At 38.3% G+C, this 22,987-nt stretch overlaps 1 protein-coding gene across 4 annotated transcripts in view; it reads right to left on the bottom strand.

Moving 5' to 3' along the window:
• ARHGAP5 (Rho GTPase activating protein 5) overlaps positions 1–22,705 on the bottom strand; it is a 79,073-nt gene extending 56,368 nt beyond the window's left edge. The window contains exons 1-2 of one of the 4 annotated variants that reach the window (XM_070358702.1): positions 22,582–22,705; positions 5,718–9,605 (exon numbers count right to left, since the gene is read on the bottom strand). In XM_070358702.1, coding sequence (XP_070214803.1) covers positions 5,718–9,437 — 3,720 coding nt within the window. In that variant the 5' untranslated portion in view covers positions 9,438–9,605; positions 22,582–22,705. Of the gene's footprint in view, positions 1–5,713; positions 9,606–22,204; positions 22,401–22,581 lie in introns of those variants that run through there. The other 3 variants (XM_070358704.1, XM_070358703.1, XM_070358701.1) reach the window with 3 other exon arrangements.
• Between the last annotated feature and the right edge of the window lie 282 nt (positions 22,706–22,987).

Genomic DNA, 22,987 nt, shown 5'->3' with positions numbered 1-22,987 from the left:
AGTCTATGCCCCAACCAGTAACGCTGAAGAAGCTGAAGTTGAACGGTTCTATGGAGACCTACAAGACCTTTTAGAACTAACACCCAAAAAAGATGTCCTTTTCATTATAGGGGACTGGAATGCAAAAGTAGGAAGTCAAGAAACACCTGGAGTAACAGGCAAATTTGGCCTTGGAATACAGAATGAAGCAGTTTTGCCAAGAAAATGCACTGGTCATAACAAACACCCTCTTCCAACAACACAAGAGAAGACTCTACACATGGACATCACCAGATAGATGGTCAAGACTGAAATCAGATTGATTATATTCTTTGCAGCCAAAGATGGGGAAGCTCTATACAGTCAGCAAAAACAAGACCAGGAGCTGACTGTGGCTCAGACCATGAACTCCTTATTGCCAAATTCAGACTGAAATTGAAGAAAGTAGGGAAAACCACTAGACCATTCAGGTATGACCTAAATCAAATCCCTTATGATTATACAGTGGTAGTGAGAAATAGATTTAAGGGCCTAGATCTGATAGATAGAGTGCCTGATGAACTATGGACTGAGGTTCATGACATTGTACAGGAGACAGGGATCAAGACCATCCCCATGGAAAAGAAATGCAAAAAAGCAAAACGGCTGTCTGGGGAGGCCTTATAAATAGCTGTGAAAAGAAAAGAAGCGAAAAGCAAAGGAGAAAAGGAAAGATATAAACATCTGAATGCAGAGTTCCAAAGAATAGCAAGAAGAAATAAGAAAGCCTTCTTTAGCGATCAATGCAAAGAAACAGAGGAAAAGAACAGAATGGGAAAGACTAGGGATCTCTTCAAGAAAATCAGATACCAAAGGAACATTTCATGCAAAGATGAGCTCGATAAAGGATGGAAATGGTATGGACCTAACAGAAGCAGAAGATATTAAGAGATGGCAAGAATACACAGAAGAACTGTACAAAAAAAGGTCTTCACGACCCAGATAATCACGATGGTGTGATCACTGACCTAGAGCCAGACATCCTGGAATGTGAAGTCAAGTGGGCCTTAGAAAGCATCACTACGAACAAAGCTAGTGGAGATGATGGAACTCCAGTTGAGCTATTCCAAATTCTGAAAGATGATGCTGTGAAAGTGCTGCACTCAATATGCCAGCAAATTTGGAAAACTCAGCAGTGGCCACAGGACTGGAAAAGGTCAGTTTTCATTCCAATCCCAAAGAAAGGCAATGCCAAAGAATACTCAAACTACCGCACAGTTGCACTCATCTCACACGCTGGTAAAGTAATGCTCAAAATTCTCCAAGCCAGGCTTCAGCAATACGTGAACCGTGAACTTCCAGATGTTCAAGCTGGTTTTAGAAAAGGCAGAGGAACCAGAGATCAAATTGCCAACATCCACTGGATCATCAAAAAAGCAAGAGAGTTCCAGAAAAACATCTATTTCTGCTTTATTGACTATGCCAAAGCCTTTGACTGTGTGGATCACAATCAACTGTGGAAAATTCTGAAACAGATGGGAATACCAGACCACCTATCTGCCTCTTGAGAAATTTGTATGCAGGTCAGGAAGCAACAGTTAGAACTGGACATGGAACAACAGACTGGTTCCAAATAGGAAAAGGAGTTCGTCAAGGCTGGATATTGTCACCCTGCTTATTTAACTTATATGCAGAGTACATCATGAGAAATGCTGGACTGGAAGAAACACAAGCTGGAATCAAGATTGCCGGGAGAAATATCAATAACCTCAGATATGCAGATGACACCACCCTTATGGCAGAAAGTGAAGAGGAACTCAAAAGCCTCTTGATGAAAGTGAAAGTGGAGAGTGAAAAAGTTGGCTTAAAGCTCAACATTCGGAAAACGAAGATCATGGCATCTGGTCCCACCACTTCATGGGAAATAGATGTGGAAAGAGTGGAAACAGTGTCAGACTTTATTTTTCGGGGCTCCAAAATCACTGCAGATGGTGACTGCAGCTATGAAATTAAAAGACGCTTGCTCCTTGGAAGGAAAGTTATGACCAACCTAGATAGCATATTCAAAAGCAGAGACATTACTTTGCCAACAAAGGTTCGTCTAGTCAAGGCTATGGTTTTTCCTGTGGTCATGTATGGATATGAGAGTTGGACTGTGAAGAAGGCTGAGCGCCGAAGAATTGATGCTTTTGAACTGTGGTGTTGGAGAAGACTCTTGAGAGACCCTTGGACTGCAAGGAGATCCAACCAGTCCATTCTGAAGGAGATCAGTCCTGGGTGTTCTTTGGAAGGAATGATGCAAAAGCTGAAACTCCAGTACTTTGGCCACCTCATGCGAAGAGTTGACTCAATGGAAAAGACTCTGATGCTGGGAGGGATTGGGGGCAGGAGGAGAAGGGGACGACAGAGGATGAGATGGCTGGATGGCATCACTGACTAGATGGACGTGAGTCTGGGTGAACTCCAGGAGTTGGTGATGGACAGGGAGGCCTGGCATGCTGCGATTCATGGGGTCGCAAAGGGTGGGACACGACTGAGCGACTGATCTGATCTGATTTTCTGGATTTGTAGAACATTGGAATGACCTGTTCCATAAAAAGTCTCCTTAGAATTACCTGGGCCTGGTATTTTTGTGCTAAGATGTAACTACTACTTCATAACTTATTTAACAGTTACAGGATTATTCTAAGCTTTCTTGTAATGGACTTCAACTTTGCTTAACTTTTAAATTTATTGATCTAAATTGTTGACAGTATTTTCTACTATCTTATTAATCTGCTGCTGCTGCTAAGTCACTTCAGTCGTGTCCGGCTCTGTGTGACCCCACAGACGGCAGCCCACCAGGCTCCCCTGTCCCTGGGATTCTCCAGGCAACAACACTGGAGTGGGTTGCCATTTCCTTCTCCAATGCATGAAAGTGAAAAGTGAAAGTGAAGTCACTCAGTTGTGCCCTACTCTTAGCAACCCCATGGACTGCAGCCCACCAAGCTCCTCGTGCATGGGATGTTCCAGGCAAGAGTACTGGAGTGGTGTGCCATTGGTTTCTCCGCTTATTAATCTGATCTATTTGTAATTATATTCCCCTTTTCATTCTCAGGGTTTACACCTTCTCTTTTTACCTGATTTTGCCAGATTTTGGTCTATGTTTCTAGTCTTTTCATATAATAAAACTTTTAGTTTTGTTGATTTCTCATTTGGTCTCTGTACTCATCACTTCAAAACTGAATGCGTACATCGGCCTCCTAGCTAGACTACCTGATGCCAATCTCCTCCCTATTTGGAATCTCAAGTCAAAACAATTTTCTTACTGCTCAGGCCCTGCTTAACTAACTGCTTTTGGATTTGAACTAGCTCTTCAGTTTAGCAGACTCTTATAAGTTTCAGTTCAGTTGCTCAGTTGTGTCCAACTCTTTGTGACCGCATGGACTGCAGCAGGCCAGGCCTCCCTGTAAAGGCAATGATATTGCACAATACCCTCAACTGGGACAGTTTCCTATTTTATCTTAACTTGCCTAGACACAATCTTATACCTCTGTACAAATGACTTCCCCCTCTTAAAATATCTTTTCTTCTTCCTAAAAACCAATCAAAATACTCAAAACTGGTGATTTATCTTTTTCATGAAGTTTTGTGAACCTAACTCTATACCTCTATGGTGATCTCTCATCTTGTATTCACTTAATATATGTATCTGACAGTATTATCACAAAATAATGTATATACTTTTTTATTTAATCAATTTACCACATGCCAAGCACTATTTCGGAGAAGGCGATGGCACCCCACTCCAGTACTCTTGCCTGGGAAATCCCATGGACCGAGGAGCCTGGTAGGCTGCAGTCCATGGGGCCGAGAAGAGTCGGACACAACTGAGCGACTTCCCTTTCACTTTTCACTTTCACGCATTGGAGAAGGAAATGGCAACCCACTCCAGTATTCTTGCCTGGAGAATCCCAGGGACGGGGGAGCCTGGTGGGTTGCTGTCTCTGGGGCTGCACAGAGTCGGACACGACTGAAGTGACTTAGCAACAGCAAGCACTATTTAAAATAACTATGAACGTATTTCTCATAGGGAAATATGTTTATCTCCATCTTCCTTGAAAGGAGTATACAGAAGTTACACAGCTAGTAAGCTGATTCAAATCCTAGCAGTCTGGCTCTAGATCATGTGCTCTTAACTATTACACATGCTTCCCTACAGTGCTCTAGTATTACTTTTCTACCTCTGTTCCAAAAACAGGGTACTGTCTTTCAAACTAACATTTAAGCTTTTTTAGGGATGTGCATCTTCAATTCTTTTATATCCTTCAACAACTTTTTGTACAGACTTAAGTGTTTACCAGGCTTTTAGTGAATGCTCACTAAACTGAAATAGAAGACAAACTTATTCAAGTCCAGCTTACACAATGAAAATAATTTCCAGGCAAACAAAAGCTGCATTAAAATGCTCCAGCTTTTCTGTAATGCTTAAAGGAAAAATACCACGGATAACTATGATATAAATAGTTAGCCTTGGACACATCCAAGGCACTACACTGTACATATATAATACAAAGCCCTAAAGTGTAACTGCAGCATAAAACTATATTTATAAAGCTGCATTGTAATCTATGTTTATCTTTTTAAGAACAGAGGTTCAAACATTTAAGTGACATTTATGTTTAAGGTTAAACACTGAAGGATTAAAAAATCACTTATAGATCTAAAAGCTTCCAAAATATCATGTTTTCCAATTCTCTTAAGTATCGTAACACAATGAATCTAAAATTCAAAGCAATGTTATATAGGCATGTCTTGGAGATAATACAGGTTGAGTTCCAGACCACTGCCTAAAAACAAATATCACAATAAAGTGAATCACACAAATTCTCTGGTTTCCCAGTGCATGTAAAAATTACATGTACACTATATGGCAATCTATTAAGTGTAACGACAGTATTATACCTAAAAAACCCAATGTATGTACATCAATTTAAAAACGTAGCTAAAATGTGTTAATCATTATTTGAGTCTTCAGTGAGTTGTAATCTTTTTGCAAAAGTAACATCAAAAATCACTGACCACTGTAACAAATATTATAATAATTTTAACATTTAGAATATTTTGAGAATTACCAAAATGTAACACAAAAGCAAGTAAGAAGTAAGAAAATGCTACTGGAAAAATGGTGCTATGAAGCCTTGATCATTGCAGGGTTGTCACAAACCTTCAATTTGTAAAAAATGCAGTATCTGGGAAGTGCAAAAAGCAAACCGCAAAAAAACAATATATCAAATATGCCAATATATCAAATTAATATGTCAACAAATCAAGCTGCAAAACCGCGAAGTCAAAAGGGAAAAACAGACAAATAGGATGCTTATAAACAGAGAAAATGAACAAAAGCATTTTATATCTAAGTTTCTGTAGACAGAATCTACCTATTCACCTAGAACTTTTATGCTGAAGAATACAAAATCAAACTTCCACCCCAAATAAACTTTTTGCTGTTCAGTTGCCCAGTCATGTCTGACTCTGCGAAATGAACAAGTTAAAGCACAAGTAAATAAAATGAAGTAACAAAAAATAAATAAAATGAAGTAACAAAAAATAATCAATCCTCACAAAATATTCAGAAAATTAAAAAGAGCTGCCAATTACACTTACTAAATGACAGACAGCGTAACTTCTCACTGACATCAAATCCATTATCTTAAAAAAGTAATTTTTTAAAAGTCAAAACATCTTTAGAAACATTATGAACCATAAATTAAACTTACTTTTTTGTCTTCTTTCACTTTGTGGGTTTTCTTCTTCATTTTCTTATCATCTAACTCTTGATCTGAAGTGATTGCAGGATTATCAATACCACCTTTCCAAGTTTCAACAGGAGAAAGAAGTGGATCTTCCTCACTTCCACGATGTCTTCCTTTTCTTTTCGTTTTAGAAGTCGTGAAAGCCTCATCATCACTTGCATCTGAATGTGTTCTTCTGTAGTATGACTTGGCTTTACTAAACAGGGTTTTAGATTTATATTTGTATTTTGAAGGCCTCCGTTCTCCATGACTTTTTGAGGTTCTATCGGAAAATCCATTTTCTTCATCTCCTTGGGTGTTATTTACAAATGAGTTTCTAATTTTAATAACACGATTCTGACTGTCATCTGGGACAACGTATATCTCATCAGAATAGCCCTTCTGTTTGAAAATTGTGTCAATGGGTTCTGAATAGTTATCTGAAGGATCCATATCTTCGGGATGTGCCAAAGGCACACGAGAAGTCTGTTTTCTTGGATTTTTACCAATACCAGCTTCAATCGTTTTTAAAAGGTTTGGATCCAATTTTTTCACGTTTGTCTTCGGTGCAACTGGTTTAGGTTTAATAGGTGGAGGCACTTTATGGTTGCGTTCATGGTCATGACAATTCGGGGTGCTGTGAATAGGGTATTCATTTCCTTCCAAATCTAATCTATATCTGGATCGGTCACTAGGTGTTGGAAGCAGCTGTACATCATCCCCAATTGGACTATAAGGAGGTGGTGCTTCTGTATCATCATCTGAATCAGGGTAGTTGTTGTAGGGAAAACAGTCTCTGGGAGATGGCAGGAAAACATCTTCACTCTGATGGGTTGATTCCCTTGTACTATCAGATAAATAGGAATTTTCTATCATATTTTTTTTCTCTAGAACATCACTGAAAAACAGTGTAAAGACCTCAGTTTGCCGATGATACTGAGATAAAGAATACAATGCTGTAAATTTAGCAGAGATCTCAGTTGCAATGTGTTCTCCTTCAGTCATTAACTCCTTGATGGCCTCATTTTCAAAAAAGTCTGCTTGGCTGTCAGTAACTGCCACCAGTTGTACAGGGATGGTGTCCTGAACCTCTGACAGAAATGCTCGAAGCATTCCCATTGATGCTTTCCGTTTGGCAGAATACACTAGTATATAACCATGAACCAGTTCATCTTTCCTTACTCCAATTGAGGAATGGTATGATAATATTGTGATCTGTATTCGCCTCCTTTTTTCACCAATGATTTTATCAAGCATTAGGGAATTATTCTGTCCAGCTTGGGCAGCACTACAAGAATGAGAATCAAGGAAGGGTGAAAGAATAAGATCCACACTAAATGGATCACCACACATGGCACACATGACAATTCTCAAGTCAGCTTCTGATACATCCTTATTGGTGGGAACTGGGCTCACCACATCTAAATTATGTTTAACAGATTCTAGTACTCCTCTTAGAGCTTGCTTTATTTGGGTTTCATTAAATTTACGAGGATATGTACCACCAGGTACATCTACAAAAGGACACTGTAACTTGTTTGCCAACTGTTGCCCTTGGTGCCTGAGAATTGGTAGATTCTTACTAATAGAATCTCTCTGATTAGCCAGAATTAATGTAAATGGAAGGTTGGCCATATACTTATCTTTTCTGATCTGAGAAGCTTCAGTTCTTATTTTTCCAATAAACTCCCCAATAAAATTCAGTGACTCAATGGAATTAAATACACAAAAGCACCCATGTGGTTTAAAGGCAGCAGTCCACAACTGACTTAAAAAGTAAGGCGACTTGGCATCAACAGGCCGAAGATCAAGTTCATAAATTTTTCCATCTAAGGCATACTCATCGTCAGTGGATTGTGTCCTTATCTCATTTGCTAGTTCTTGGGCAAGGCCATCTTTCCCTAAAATGAAAAGGTTAACTTTATCTATATTGGTGCTATCATGATACAACCGTAAGCGACCATGATCCAACTGCAAAAGACTACTGGCAAGTAACTGCTCTACTTTAATGTCTGTACAGTTTTGGCCACTAAGACATGTTTCTTTAGTGGGATGATAAACAAATCCTATATGCTTAAGTAGAAGAGACTCCCTATCCGGTGCAAGTTTCTGTAAAGCTTTATATCTAGGTTCTTCACTCAAAACTGTATGAATTTCACTCATTTTATCTGAACTAGGTGTTGCATTAAGATCTAAATCATAAAAAAGTTCAGAATGTTCAAAAAGCATTTCCTGAAACTCTTCTTTGGCTTTTTCAACTATTTCTCGCTGATGCCTACCATACACCTCTTTGCTATCAGCCTCAGTGATGTATTTGAAGGCTTCATCCTCCATTACAAAGCACATAACTTCCTCCCATGGTTGCCCAGGTGAAATAAACTGAATTTTTTCCAAAGTCTTCTTGAATTTTTCCTTCATTTCTACCCTCCTCTTCTCTGATATTAGATGCTGTACATGGTTCTGATAGACTTTTTCAGCTTCTAAAGTGCTCAGGAGGTCAAATGGGATCCGTCTATCGTTGATTTTGTCTATATGGTCAGTTTCATCCCAAGGTGTTTTTTCTAGCACCACAAAACATAACTGAAAATCTGCTCTCTTTTCCATTAACTTCAAAGCTTCTGACCAATTCAAATGTTCAATCTCTTCCAGATTTGGCAAAAGAGTGTTAAAAGCTCTCGGTAAAGTATTTATATATTCTTCTCTCCTTTTTCTTATATGTTCCTGTTTAAGCTGTTCTATGTGTTTTGAGAATGTATTTCTAGCCTTTCTTGTTCCCTCTAAGTTGATGTATTCTTCATAATCAGGATGATTTTTCAATTTGTTACTAACAGTTTTCCAAGTTGCATGATAATCTCTCACAGTCTGTACAAGTTTTTCGAACTTATCTGTTGCTGTGACAACAAGTTGTCTCTGTGTTTTATAAGCATCCAGATAGGGAATAATTTTAGGCTTGCCACGAGTTTTATCCAACATTTGTACCAGTGCAGTGAAACATGTCTCAATGTTGACGTTAAATCGTGCTGATGTTTCCACTACGAGAAGGTTCTTTTTGTTTGAAGCAAATGCCTGAACTTCTCTAAGATAATGATCCACACATTCATCACATTTAGTTGCTGCTATTATTACAGGTTTTTTTGATTTTGATAGTTGGACAAAAAGGTTATTCACAAATTTAAGTTGATCATCAAACTTCCTATTGCATCCCTGACTTACGTCAATGCACAATAAAAATCCATCTACATTGAGCTTCCCTTCAGGCATTTGCTTCTGTTCGAAGTCTTGTTCCAAGCCTAGTTGATCAGTGCAAATGTACATTAGTTTTTCTGCTGACTGCAATTTAGAGGCAGCTGCACGCTTTATATATGGTTGCAAATTCGTACTCCGATGAGGCAAGAAAGTCTGGTCATCAATGAACTCAGTTTGTTCGATGACATGAATTTTGCACTCTACTCCATCTTCACCACTTTGCGTTATGTCACCCCAGTACAAAAAATGATCATTGTTTACTACTCGTCCTCCGAAGTCAATGGTGCTAAGCACAGAAGTATGTTCTGGATAATATTCATCAGCTTTTGAGCGTACAAATCTATTGCACAAACAAGACTTTCCAACTCCACAGTTACCTTTGTCTTTTTCAGTCCCAGAGAGTCCAACTACACTGATGGTATAGGACGGGGGGCGAGGCTCTTTGTTTTTTGCCATCATAACTCTCTTGTCATGTCTCTACATTCATAAAGATAACCAGATATACTTCTCATTTTGAAAATAAAATCATCTCAAAATACAGATCCCACATTTCAGAACTACATTTGGTTCTTTGTATTTCCCTCATTTCTGTGCAGAAAGGTCTTCAAGATCATATGGATCATCTTCCTAGAAAGAGAAAAAGGACAAATCTTAGTCATGAATTATACATGCTGAACTATATACACATTAAAGATGTTCATAATAAAGCACCAGACAAGTTAACAATGTCACAGTATTTTAAGAAATCACCAAAGACAGTTTATGATTTACTGTTAAAAGTGCAAGATGACCTCAAAATTTAAGGCAAATCTAACAACTAAAAAAACTAAATACAAATTTTAATGTGATCTTACAAACTTTAAAATAAAACCCTATTAACCAAATATGCATTTTGTTTCTAGTCCTTCCCTTCCCTCAATTTTCCTGTCTTCTCTGTCTGGAGGCTATGTTTGATAATAACTAAAACAAACTAGTTGCCTTAACAACTCTCTCACAACTTAAAAACCTATCTGCTTTCTCTTACATGGTTCCTCAAACCTTATTCCCTAACACGGAATTTCATGTGAATTTAGCAAGATCTTAGAATTTTTAAGTCTTACGCAATCAAATATTATATACAAAACCAATTAAATATATTCATATACGTAAATAAGAAAAAGGAAAAAATGAACAGTTAATACAAATTGTTACAGTGATTAACTGGATCAACACTTCTCAAACTAAGGACCAATTTTTATTTCATATACGCAAGTCAATTTTTAAAAACACAATGAAATTTTTAATCTGAATGAAATCTTTTAAAAAATGTAGGCCCCAATTTCTTACTAGATTCAAGAGACAAAAAATTACTGCCAAACTGTTTCTAAATGTTCTTGATTCCTGCATTTATTTCCTCTCAGAGTATTTACAAAAAGCTCCCAGATCGTATTTTGAGTAGCACAAAGCTCAAGAAGTTTAAGATTATATATCTGAGACAATCTTTTAGAATTATTTGATATAAAAACAACAACAAATAACCCATAAGACTTGCACGTAATTTAATTCAGCTTATCTGTGTGGAAACAATGAATTAGTCTCTTATAATGGTTTATTTGGAGACTCTTCACATTCTTTTGAGGTTTAATTAAAAGCAATACATAATTTCTACCATACCAAATTTCACAAGGAAAATATCCAGTCATGTACATCAACATATATGAAAAATATCTTCAATCCAGACAAAATACAAGATCATAAAGACCATGAGGGGAAAAAAAATAAAAGGTCAGAAAATAACCACTATTTGCCCCAAATATGTGGTTTCTCCACTACCCTCAAAATTGCAAGTAAATATCTATTAAGATTATAGTCCACATCTGCTATACTAATGGTAAAAAGAAATTATTCTTGCAATTTAAAATTTTTACTATATTTCTAATATAATATTTTAAAATAAAATATCAAGATTTATTCTTGTATTATCTAAGTTTATCCTAGCAACCTCAATGAAATACTGATTTTAACTGTATCAGCCACCAAACACTCAAGCAAAATACTAGGTTCACTTGTGTAATATAATGTTGAAGCACCAAAATCAGTAGTAGAAAATCATGAGTAAATGGAAATGACTTCAAATTAAATTCCTAACATTTATTAGTTTACAACAACAGTAAAATCCTAAATCTTTTGAGACATGGTTCCCCCATGTATAAAATGGAGCTGCCTATCTAAACAAATTTAAGAACTAAGTTTTTCTTTGTTAATGTTAAATGCAAAGAAAAAATGCTTAATAAATATTAAGTTCTGTTTTTAAGATTTGATTGTTGCAATCAAGGAAGCTGTTGAAGATTTATTAAAAAATGACGTGTTCAGGCTGGTGATTTGCCAGTATTTATCCGAGAGCAGTACATACAATAACTAGCAGTGTAAGAAATTAGGGCAGTCCCACTCAATCCTATTAACTCTCTTTTATCAAGTAAAAAAATTTTTAAATCTTAATGTGATCAAACTGAATATTTGCACTGAGCATCAAGTTTAACATTCTTTAAACCACACAAAAGAACAATTGGGCTACTTAATGGATATTTACTGAAAAGAAAACAGTGAACTAACTGGATAACAAAATTATAAAGAGCAATAAAAAGGGAAATTAGTCTGTGAAAATAGCATGGTGATTCCATAACAAATGATTAAAAAAAAAAACCTTCAAACAGCAGAATACAAAGTCTATCTTTCTTTCTTTCTTACTAAACAAGCAAAAAATTGCAGACGATATCCTTTTAAATGTGTACCAAAAGAAAACATAACCAGCGATTTCTTTGGGGAATTTTTACATTGAATTCTACAAACACTAGACCTACGCAGAGCTCTTGATTAACTCTGGTGGACAAACATCTATTCTGAAAATTAAGAGCAATTCAAAGCAATGAAAGACTGTTCCCTGCTTTCCAGTTTAAGAGACACAAAATTTTCAATAGAAAAGTAACAGTATGTTATATGGACCTGAGTATTGTGGAAAATTTTCAACTACAAATCTAATCCTTATCATAATGGTTACATCTTGGTTAATATATTTTACAAATACCTATCCAAACACATTAAAAGAATCATTCATGCTCTCCTAGAGCATAAACCTCAGAAGACTGAAACACTTTTCTATCTAAAGTTATCCAGCATAAAAGTCAAAATAAAAACACTACCACAAAATGAATTTTTAAAGTTTCAGAAAGAAAAAGCCCTTAAAAGTAAGGTGAATGGAAGCATGAAGTCATCATCCTCTTATCAGTCATTGAAAACTAGAAGGCTTTTTATTTAACAGAGAAATAAAACTCTATTGTATTGACAAATTTTCAGTACTAAGGCTCTGACACATCCTAATTAGTGGCAGTCTCTGACTTACAAATATTAAAGTTCAAATTAAAAATAAGGTAGCTTTGTGTGACATGTGTGGTTTACAGACCAAATTCACAGTAAACTACCACTAAGACACAGTAAAGAACATCCACGTTCTTTCTAGTAACAATGTTCTCAGGCAGGCTACCTGCTGGCCTTTTGAAGTCAGATCGAGAGTTTTTGTCATGAGTCACCATATAGTGATTATCTGGTGAGAAAATTCATTTATCTAGAGGTAGGAAAGAATGCTGGACAAATAAATAGTTGCTCTCTCCAACTCTTCACCAGAGCAGTGCCTATCTGATTTACAGGTTTACTTAACTCAGAAGCTTTAGTTTAAAAGTATTTTCAGATTTTAAAAGTTTCAGAAACCCTAGACTAGAAAACTATTGTCATCTTGTCCTTGAAAAGATTTTGTCATTTGAGTGAGTATGGTATAACTACCTCAAGAAAGAAAGTTATACTTTCTGTACAGGTTTATAAGGAAATTTACTTTCAGACACTTGGATAGTTTATGTAATTAATCCACTGGCCCTCACTATTCAAGTCAAAATTGCACACTATTAACTAACCAAGGTAGTTTTTCTTTTGTACTGAGAAAAAAAGAATGCCTTTTTAAAATTTCCCACTAACAAGCTAATGGCCAATGTCTATAGGCAGGCTGTTAGATTCAATTTGAAAACTCCTTTCAAGTATTTTTAATGGTTAATACTTGACTATGTCGATCTAGACATAGCTTTTCTATTTTTGACATAACTTAATCTTTGTAAAAAAAAAAAAAAAAAAGAAACCAAATAAAAAGCAATAATGACCTACTCAAAGTTACAGGGTTGACTCTCTTGATGACCAATCTTTACCTTCTTAAGCACTGTCACTGATGTTTACTAAGTCGTGTCCAACTCTTTTGCAACCCCATGCACTGTAGCCCACCAGGCTCCTCTGTCCATGGGATTTCCCAGGCAAGAATACTGGAGTGGGTTGCCATTTCCTTCCTTCTCCAGATCTTCCCGACCCACGGATTCAACCATGTCTCTAGCATTGGCGGGCAGGTTCTTTACCACTGAGCCACGAGGGAAGCCCTTCTTAAGCATTAGTGCTACTTGTAATAACCTGCAATGTAATTTCTCCTCGTGCTTTTAAGATTATCCTATACACTTTCAAGGAAATGTTTAGAATAAGTATCTCTACAGAAATTAACAACAATGTATAATCTTTAAGTTGGACAACTGTGCTGAAATGAAGCTATCTCTACAATTAAGTTTTGAGACGTTTTAAGTCATTCAAACACAACATGATCCTTTTAATGGAGTTTTAATAACATGAAGTGGCCTTCTGCAAAAATAAAAAAAATTTTTTTTAAAGCTCTATAAGGAATCTAGTCAACTGAAAGAGTCTTAGTAATTCTGGATTTAAACTAAATTTTGTAACTTTTCACAAAACTGTTGCACTCATGAATTAATAAAAAGTATATTTTAAAAAATATTTTACACTTCCAAGTTACTATATGCTGTCAGGAAAATTCCTGCTGGCCTCATCTTCAAAATACATTCAGAAATCATTGCTTTTCACTACCTTTATTGCTATAAATCTGATCTCATTCCATTCTCATCTCTGGCTCTTCATTCCTCCAAAGGTTTCTGAACTAATTTCTCTGCTTCCACTCCTGCTCCTCTTCCTCAGTCTGTTCACAGAGCAGCCAGACTATTTCTTTTAAAACATACGTAAGACCGTCCCTTTCTTGAGGTTAAAACTCTCCCGTGTCTCCAAAAAAGTAAAAGCGAAGTCTTTTCAATGGCTTACTACAAGATCTACCTTCTCTAACCATATCTTACTCTCTGACCTATTCCCATTTTATTCTCCCCATTCCTCATTCTATTCCAGTCACAGTGAAGAATCCTGAACAAGCTAAACATGTTCCTACCTTTGCCCTTACTTTCCCTAACAATCTCCAAATTCTCCTTTGCTTATCCTAATTTACAACTTCTTTATTATTTGTCATTAACTCTACCCCTCTCCCCTCCCCATTCTAGGTTTAAAAAGATGTACAAATGCACAAATCTGTTCATTCCATCATCATATTCCAAGAGCCCCAAATAGTCCTTCCCACATAGTAGCTATTCAACAAATGTATGAAGCCTAATAAATACTACAATCAAATGTTCTTAATTCCCTGGTTAAAAAAAGTAAAAAGTAAAGCATGTTAGGTTTACTAAATAAGTGCTGCTGCTGCTGCTGCTAAGTCGCTCAGTCGTGTCCGACTCTGTGCGACCCCAGAGATGGCAACCCACCAGGCTCCCCCGTCCCTGGGATTCTCTAGGCAATAACACTGGAGTGGGTTGCCATTTATTAATCTAAAAGACATCATAAAGCTATTTATGGAGGAAATACACATATATTCAAGGTTCCAAAATTTTTGTCAAAAATTAAGCTATCAGAATAAAGACTAACTATGGTCTATAATAATGTACAGGTATACCTTGGAGATATTGCATGTTTGGTTGCAGACACCACAAAAAAGCAAATACACAATAAAGTGAGTCACACAAATTTTTTGGTTTCTCAATGCATATGAAAGTTTACACTATACTGTAGTTTATTAACTGTGCTTCCATTATGTCTATATGTACATACCTTAAAAAATAACACTTGGAAAAATGGCATCTATACACTTGATCTACACAAGGTTGCCAAAAACTATCAATGTGCAAACCCTCGGGATCTGCAAAGCACAATAAAACAAAGTATGCCTGTATTCAGTCAGAATAATCCCCTAATTTTTATTTTTTACACTTAATATTTTTTAAAATCACAATCATTTACTACAGAAAAGTACACTTCAAAGATCTAATTACACAGAAGCAGCTTTGTAATTACATTCTTTTTGTTTTTAATTAAAAAAATATTTATTTTTGGCTGTGCTGAGTCTTTGATGCTTCACAGGTTTTTCTCTAGTCACAGATAGTGGGGGCAATACTCCAATTTTTGTGTGCAGGCTTCCTGTTACAGTGGCTTCTTTTATTGCGGAGCACAGGCTCTAAGGCACACAGGGTTTTAGTAGTTACAGCTCCTGGGCTCTAGAACACAGGTTTAATAGCAGTGGCATACGGGCTTAGTTGCTCTGCACCATGTGGGATCTTCCCAGACCAGGGAGGATTCTTTACCACTGAGTCACCAGGGAAGCCCTGCTCCATCTTTTTTAGGTCAAATAAAGAAAACATCCCTTAAATAAACAAATATTCAAGACAGAAGACAGATTCAAGCCCAAAGATGATCATATATTCCACAATCTTAGATAAACTTACCTAGAAAAGTTTGAGAGTAAAAATATCAACTGTATACTAAAAGATGAATATGGCATAATATTACCTTAATAATATACTTAAGTATATCTCAATACAAACTTACGCTATAAAAATTAGAAGAGGAAATGAAAAAGCCATTTTAACATATAAAAGAGTTAAGTAAACAATGTTAATGCCAATCATATTCCGTATTTTCTTTGACTAAGGTTTGTACCACATAAGCATACAACCTTAAGGTTGAAAGGAATGCTAAAGTCATATTCCCATAAATTAGTCTTCATGAAAGCATATCTTGGCAGGATCCAGGATAGAGCGTTAGGATGATTTTTTATTTTTTAATCATATTCCCAGCACTCAGATCAGCGCCTGATATACATGGGAGATCAAGTATTTGATGACTAAATGAATCAATCTTCAAACTCAGATCCTGGAAAATCTTGAAGTCACATTCATAGTCACAATTAACAAAAATCACATACTATTATGGATCCATAAGGTATAGCACTGCAGAATATTCTTTTTTTTTTTTTCCAGAATATTCTAATATAGAAAGTCCAGTTCTTCCCCCAAGACCTTTAGTCTGCTCATTAACAGAAATAATGAGTTTATAAACATTAAGCCTGAAGGGTACTTCCAGAAGGGTCTCAGTATGCAGCAGTCAGGGATCTTTCCAAACTCTACTCAGCAAAGGTAATTCTGCTTTTTACCCATTTTTATCTTTTGATATTTCAAGTATTTATTGTTTGAAAAAGTTTCACTGCAGAACATAATGGTGTAAACTATTTCCAAACAGATTTACTGCCAATACTATTTTTAATCCACACTTTCCTCTAACAACATGTCGTCTCTGAGGACATGGTATCAAAGTTATTCTCAGCCCTTCCTAGTCCATTTCTTTATTCTGTGGTGAAAACAGAAGAATCAAGGGTCACCTCATTTACATCAACCTGTGTAAACAACCCATTAAATATATACTGTGCTTAGCTACTATTTGCTTCGCTTTATGGCAGAAATTTAGATAGGGTGGTCAGAGAGGGTGGTCTGACTAAGCCAGGGAGCTATGAATATACTCCCTTCCAGGGTCCAAGTTCTTTCTTCTCACTTTGGAGAATGGAGACATGGGGAGAAGGGCATAATTTGCCATTCGTTATTGTAATACTACACAGGAGGGAAAACAAACTACAATTTTCTTACTTATGGGAACATTAAGTGGTCAAATAAAAATCTCAAAAAAAGGGTATAGACTAAAAAGGAGGTATGCTTTTTTTTAAAAAAGGCTGAAAACCACTGCCCACTCTTTAACAAGTACTACAGATGAGAAGACATAGGCAATGTGATACACTATAAAACTGATAAATGTAATAAGAACTCAAAGAAATGAAAGATCAGTACAAATTAGAATACTTCGTAATTTGGGCTTTGAAACTTTTTCTGTGAAAGGTCAAACAATAAATACTACAAGCCACAGACAATATTTACACAAATGATCATTATAGACAATGACATTAGAATTCCATGTCATTTTCACATATTACAAAATATTATTCAAAATTGTTTCCCCAACCATTTCAAAATGTAAAAAGCCATTAAACAAAATAAGCAGTAGACTGGACTGTGCTCACAGACTATAATCTGCAGACTCCTGCAATAGATTTAAGGATTTGAGTAAACTCTGAAAAAGAGACTGGATTTGGATTTTAAAAAGTTCTTCCTGGTATGTGATTACTGTGGAGTGGCTGAGTACAGTTGCCATGTTAGAAAGTAGAAACTTACTTATTTCTGAAGATATGTCTATGGAAGGTCTTCAAGGGCAAATACAAGTTAGACCTTGTAGTGAGCAATAAGAAACCATTCTAAATTAGAAGTGAAATACAAAATTGGATTTGGAGGGGCACAGTGCCTAAGAGATGGGCAAACACTAGAGGCTTGAAAGCACCTGAACTATCACAGAACTGAAAAGAGCCATTCAAGACAAAGACTTTGGTGACTGGCTACTAGATAAAAGAAATAAAAGACAAATGAGTCAAGTTTCTTAAAGAAAAACTAATCAGTCTCAGCAACAGATGGTGCTAACACTTGAGTTTCAGGTGACAGTATTACCAAGACAAGTGAAAACACAGAAATGAAATGAGGTAAAGTCAAGATTAGTAACATCAACTTCAAGATCACAAACTTGAGAAAATAATTTAAGAGACCATGTGATGTGATACCCTTTGTAACAAGTATTCCAAGAGTTATAAACTTAGATAGTAAAGTAGAAATCTGGATCTTTGTCTCTCCTTCCCTTTAACAGTCAACCAAAACAAAAATAAAGAAGAAAATGAAGAGAGATATTATCTTGGTTCTAAAAAGGCAAGTATAGAAAGAAATATAAAATGCTGGATCACAATACTAAATAGGAAGAAAATGAACAAACTGTATACCCTATTAGAAGGCAAAGAATCAGTTTTCCAAGGCTGTTTGACAATGCCAAATATAGTTAACAAAGATAGGAATGTAGAGATAATTTATTTCCCCATTACTCCTTCTATTAACCTTGTGTTAATATTTTCCCCCAAATCCTTCAATTTGGCTTACAATGTACAAACTGAGTTTGTACATTTTTACCTTATATTCCTCCCCCACTCTCTCCGTTAATTTATCCACACCTCCTTATGCTTTGGGTCTACAGTGTCTTTTTTTCTCACTTATCCCAATCCTGCAACTTCAAAAGGATATCTCCTTTATTTAAATTTCTTTACACCAATTTTTACATCAATATCTACTACTTTGTATATGGCTCTTCTACTGTGTTAAACTGGCATTTATTCCTAAATCGTCAAGCACCAAAGCTTCGCACCAAAGCTGTAAGCTCTTTTAAGGGAGCAACATTTCCTTGTTTCACTCTAATGCCTGCTGCTGCTGCTAAGTCGCTTCAGTCGTGTCCGACTCTGTGAGACCCCATGGACTGCAGCCTCCCAGGCTCTTCCGTCCATGGGATTTTCCAGGCAAGAGTACTGGAGTGGGGTGCCATCGCCTTCTCCACCCTAATGCCTAGGTGCGCAATAAAATATTGGTCAGGGATAATAGAATATACTAAGTCTAACATGAAGCTAGAAAAATGAAAACTTCGTGATGAAAAGCTTGAAAATCTAACCAAAGGGAACCATACTAGTCATTATGTTAACCCCAAAATTACAGTTATGCATAACTTTTCCCCAATAGTTCTAAGGAGTAAAATACAGACATGATCAAATATTAACAACCTATTTTATCTGACTGCAAATCTAAGGAATTGTGGACAATCTCCAAAATACAGAGAAAACAAAACAAAAACCTTTTTTGTCTCTCTTACTTTCAAAGTTCTACTTGCAGTCAAAACATTCAAATTCAAATGCTTCTTCTGTAAAGGTTTCCCAAAGAGGCCCTGATAGAAAACAGTGGTTCTCTTTTCCACATTTCTTAGTACTTGTAACCATCAATATTTATTACTGTAAAGTTACTACCGCTTCAACTATAGCTTGAGCTACATATTTCTAACTTATCTTGGTACCCCTAAGGCCAGGCACGTAAGTGCTGAATGAAAGTAATCTTAATTAATGAATACAAACTGGACGCTTTCAAACAAATTTTAATACAGATGATTTTTTTTTCAAAGTAATTCTTGTATTTAGGAAGAATACTTTTAATAGACAAAAATAAAAGCTGCCCTGGTTTCTAAGGGTGAGATATCAGAGGAAGTCTCAAGGCATCCAGCAAAAATCCATAAGGGATCCAAGGAACAGAATTTGAAAACCAATTAAAGTTCATACCTAAAATACAGGAACAGAATTTGAAAACCAATTAAAGTTCATACCTAAAATTCTAAGCAGTGAACTAATATTTTTCTTTGTTTTCCTAGTTTGAGAAAATTATCAACAACCTTCACTTAAACAAATAGGAGCTTGATTACTCAAGTCACCAAATAATGGAACACTTTACAAACTTTCTTCACAGTTCTTTGCAAAACCAAACTCCCATGGTGTACCCCAAACATCCTTTAGGAACACAAATGTTACTAAAACAGAACACTATACAACACTTCTTGAGCCAACTATATTATCTGCATACCTTCTGGGTATGCAAAGAAAAAAATCAGTCCAAATAAATTTCAAAAATAATATTTATGGAAACTTAAGTTGTGACAGAACATTCTGCAGCTACCAAGAAAATCCCAATTATGCCATTTCATGTTTAAGAACTGAATACTAAAAGCAACACTTGTGTTAAGTACCATTAATGATGAAAAAGTAAAAGTTTAGTACAGTCTTCTTGAGAAATAACTTTTTCCTCAATGTATAAGTGAGTTACAAAATATTATTCTAAGCTGTACCACAATATCAATTCCAAAAAAAGAATGCAAATACAATATTTTATTCCTTAAAAAATCTTAACTCTCAAGGTCGAAATAATTTTCTCCAAAAGAGTTTAAGTGTATAGATTAAATCAGCTTTTCAAACAGAAAGAGAGAGGGGTGGGGTCCTGGTTTCAAAACATTTAGGTTAAGTACCATGTGACAGAATTAAGACATTACTTTTGCAATACAATGTCTAAAGTGCTAAAGTAATTTAAATGTGGGAGAGGAGTGCTAAAGAACTGATGAAGATATCAGAATTCTGTGACAATTCTTTCTGGGATATCCAAGTGTAACACACCCCATTCCCCAATGCTCTTGTAATTAATATACAAAGAATGGTAAAATACATGCTTAAGTGGGTTAAAAAAAATGCAGCCTACACATGACAACCAAATCGATTGTTATCTAGTCACCTGAACTGCTCTAATTTCTGCTTTAAGTCAATTAGATCAGTAGTGCTATTTCTTGAAAGTTAAATGCACAGATATACCCAGATTTTCAATCATGTATGTTTAATCACATGCTCCAAGGCCTATGCAAGTTTTTGGTAGTCTGCATTTACCAGTGTCTTCCTCTGATCGACCATATACAAGAAACGTGGGTCAATTTCAAACAACAAATAGATGAAAGAGCCAAAAATGAAAAAGCAATTTAAAATGGAAGCGAAATCTTAATCTGAAAACTGCCTAGTAGGTTACCGGTATGGTCAGTATGTCTATTTAAGAATACTAAATAAGCGTACAGTTTCATCACATTAAAGTCGAATAAACCGGAATTGACAGTACTGCCAAACACATTTTATTAACATATTTTACTCAACCAAATACTTTTCTGAAGCGTTGAATCCAGATCAAATTTTTGTTAAAAGAACCATCTTGAGTGGAGATTTAAGAAACAGTCCCTGAAATGAATAAGAATATCAATGGAAATAAACACTTATTAATATATTCAAAATGAATACTGGTTTTGGAATTTAAGTGGAGTCGGCAAACCCCGCCCTCCCAACACCTGTAGAAGACTGCGTAAGAAAAGATCAGTAAACATAGCGACGCATTTCACTGTTTCATACCTGAACACTTTTTAAAAAATGATGTCGTCTCCTACCAATTACAAATGCAAAAGCAAATACCGATGGGAATTTAAACTTAAAAACGCGCGTACACACCATCTGTATGCCTCTTTTGGTCTATACTTAAAACATTCGAATTCCATATATTAAACATGGGCCCAAACCGGATTTCTATCATATTGTAAAAGCATAACCATCTTCCTTACAACTTTCTCGGAATTTTACTAAACGTCCTGATAGTTTGCCTAGACTTCCGAGCACCTTTCAGCCTCAGCTACACCCTGAGCCTCCACCTCACTTGCATTTCTAATAACGCTGGAGAGGGAGGGTGAGAGGGAGCGAGTGTATTTATGTGTGGATAAGTGCGCGCGCGCTCCCGCGCAGTTCCCCACCCCCACCCCGATACTTTTCTTTAGTGGAAACAGAGGGAAAATCTAGAGGTTATTCTAGCGAAAACTCAATTTCAAAGCCTCAACCCAGCCGCAGCCAACCCTTAGGACTCTTGTGTTTCGGTTGCGCAGTGCAACTTCTCACATCCTACCCCGAGCTTTAGGAGCAGTCAAGAAATTGGTGAACAGAACCCAGGGTCCGGGGGGAGCTAGGGGGAAAAAGTGAAAGGGCCGATCCCCCAGAAAGGCGCTCAAGTTTGCAATGAAGACTGTGTCTCCGCGAATATGCGCCCACCCCACCTCTCCCCTTCCAGGTGGAACTCGTTAACAGCAGCCGCCCGGCTAATAGACACCGCCACCTTCCTCCCCCACGCACCACCCGAGACCAGGGCAAGTGAGGGCGGCGGGCTGGAGAGGACTCCGGCCACCACCAGGCCTCCGCCGACCCCTGCCCCATCACCTGTGGGGAAAGCGCCCCCTCCCCCGGCCTCTCTGCCCTTCACGCCGCCCGTCTCCCCCCCACGGCAGCCGCTCCCCGCCCCGGCCTGCGAGGACAGAGCGCGGCGCCGGGCTCCCCTCCGCGGCGGCGGGGCCCCAGCCCCTTGAACTGGTTACAACCGGCGGCGGCGACCGAGCGGGGCAGTGGGCGGCGGGAGGGTCCCCGGCGGGGAGGGGGCGAACGGGCAGGCCCAGAGGAGCGGGGAGTCGCAAGGTCCTACCTAACACCGTCGGTCTCCTCCGTCTCCTCCTCAACGGCAGCGGCCCCGGTGGTGGCGGCGGCAGCGACATTCCTGGGGAGCGCTCCCGCCGCCGCCGCCTCCTCCTCCACTCTCTGCTCGCCTCTCTTCCCTGGCGCGCTCACCGAGCGCCGCGTCCCTTCAGCCACCTCCCCCCGCCCGCCCCAACACACACGCCCCGAAACCTCAAGCCCTACGGCTCCCGTGGCCGGGTAACCCACCCTCCCTCCCTCCCCGCCACCAGCGGCGGCCCCGTCCCTCCCCCCTTCCCCGGCGCCCGCCGCCGCGCCGGGTTCAGTAATGGCGGCCACTCGGGCTCCCTCGCGCTGACGGATCTCTCCCTCTCTCCCGAACTTTACCTCAGCATCTCTCCCGGCGCGCACCGCCGGAACGCACACGCGCGCGCGCGCTGCCACACACCCGGCCGGGGGCGGAGCGGCGGCGCAACCTCGACGGGGCGCGCGCGCGCGCACCCGCACCGCCCTCCCCACAATCCCCCGCCCCCGCCGCCCTCACCTCCCGACGCCTCCCGCGCCGCGCGCCCGGCTGGGCCCCGCCCCTGCCCTCGTCTCCCGGGAGCCTGGGAAGGCGCGAGCGCCGGAGCCAGAGGGAGGGAGCGAGTGCGCGGGGCCGCGTTCTCGCTCGCGTCCCGGCTCCCCCATTGGCTTCTGCCCCTCCCCCTTCTTCCTCCGCCTCTCCCATCCATTGGTTCCCTCTCCTACTCCATTCCTTCTCACCTTTTCCCTTTTACCCATTGGCGTGAAT

The sequence above is a fragment of the Bos mutus genome, chromosome 21 (assembly GCF_027580195.1).
Source record: "Bos mutus isolate GX-2022 chromosome 21, NWIPB_WYAK_1.1, whole genome shotgun sequence".
In the NCBI taxonomy this organism is placed as follows: domain Eukaryota; kingdom Metazoa; phylum Chordata; class Mammalia; order Artiodactyla; family Bovidae; genus Bos; species Bos mutus.
The sequence above is the reverse complement of the archived record's forward strand: the minus strand, read 5'-3'. Positions and strand labels throughout refer to the sequence as shown.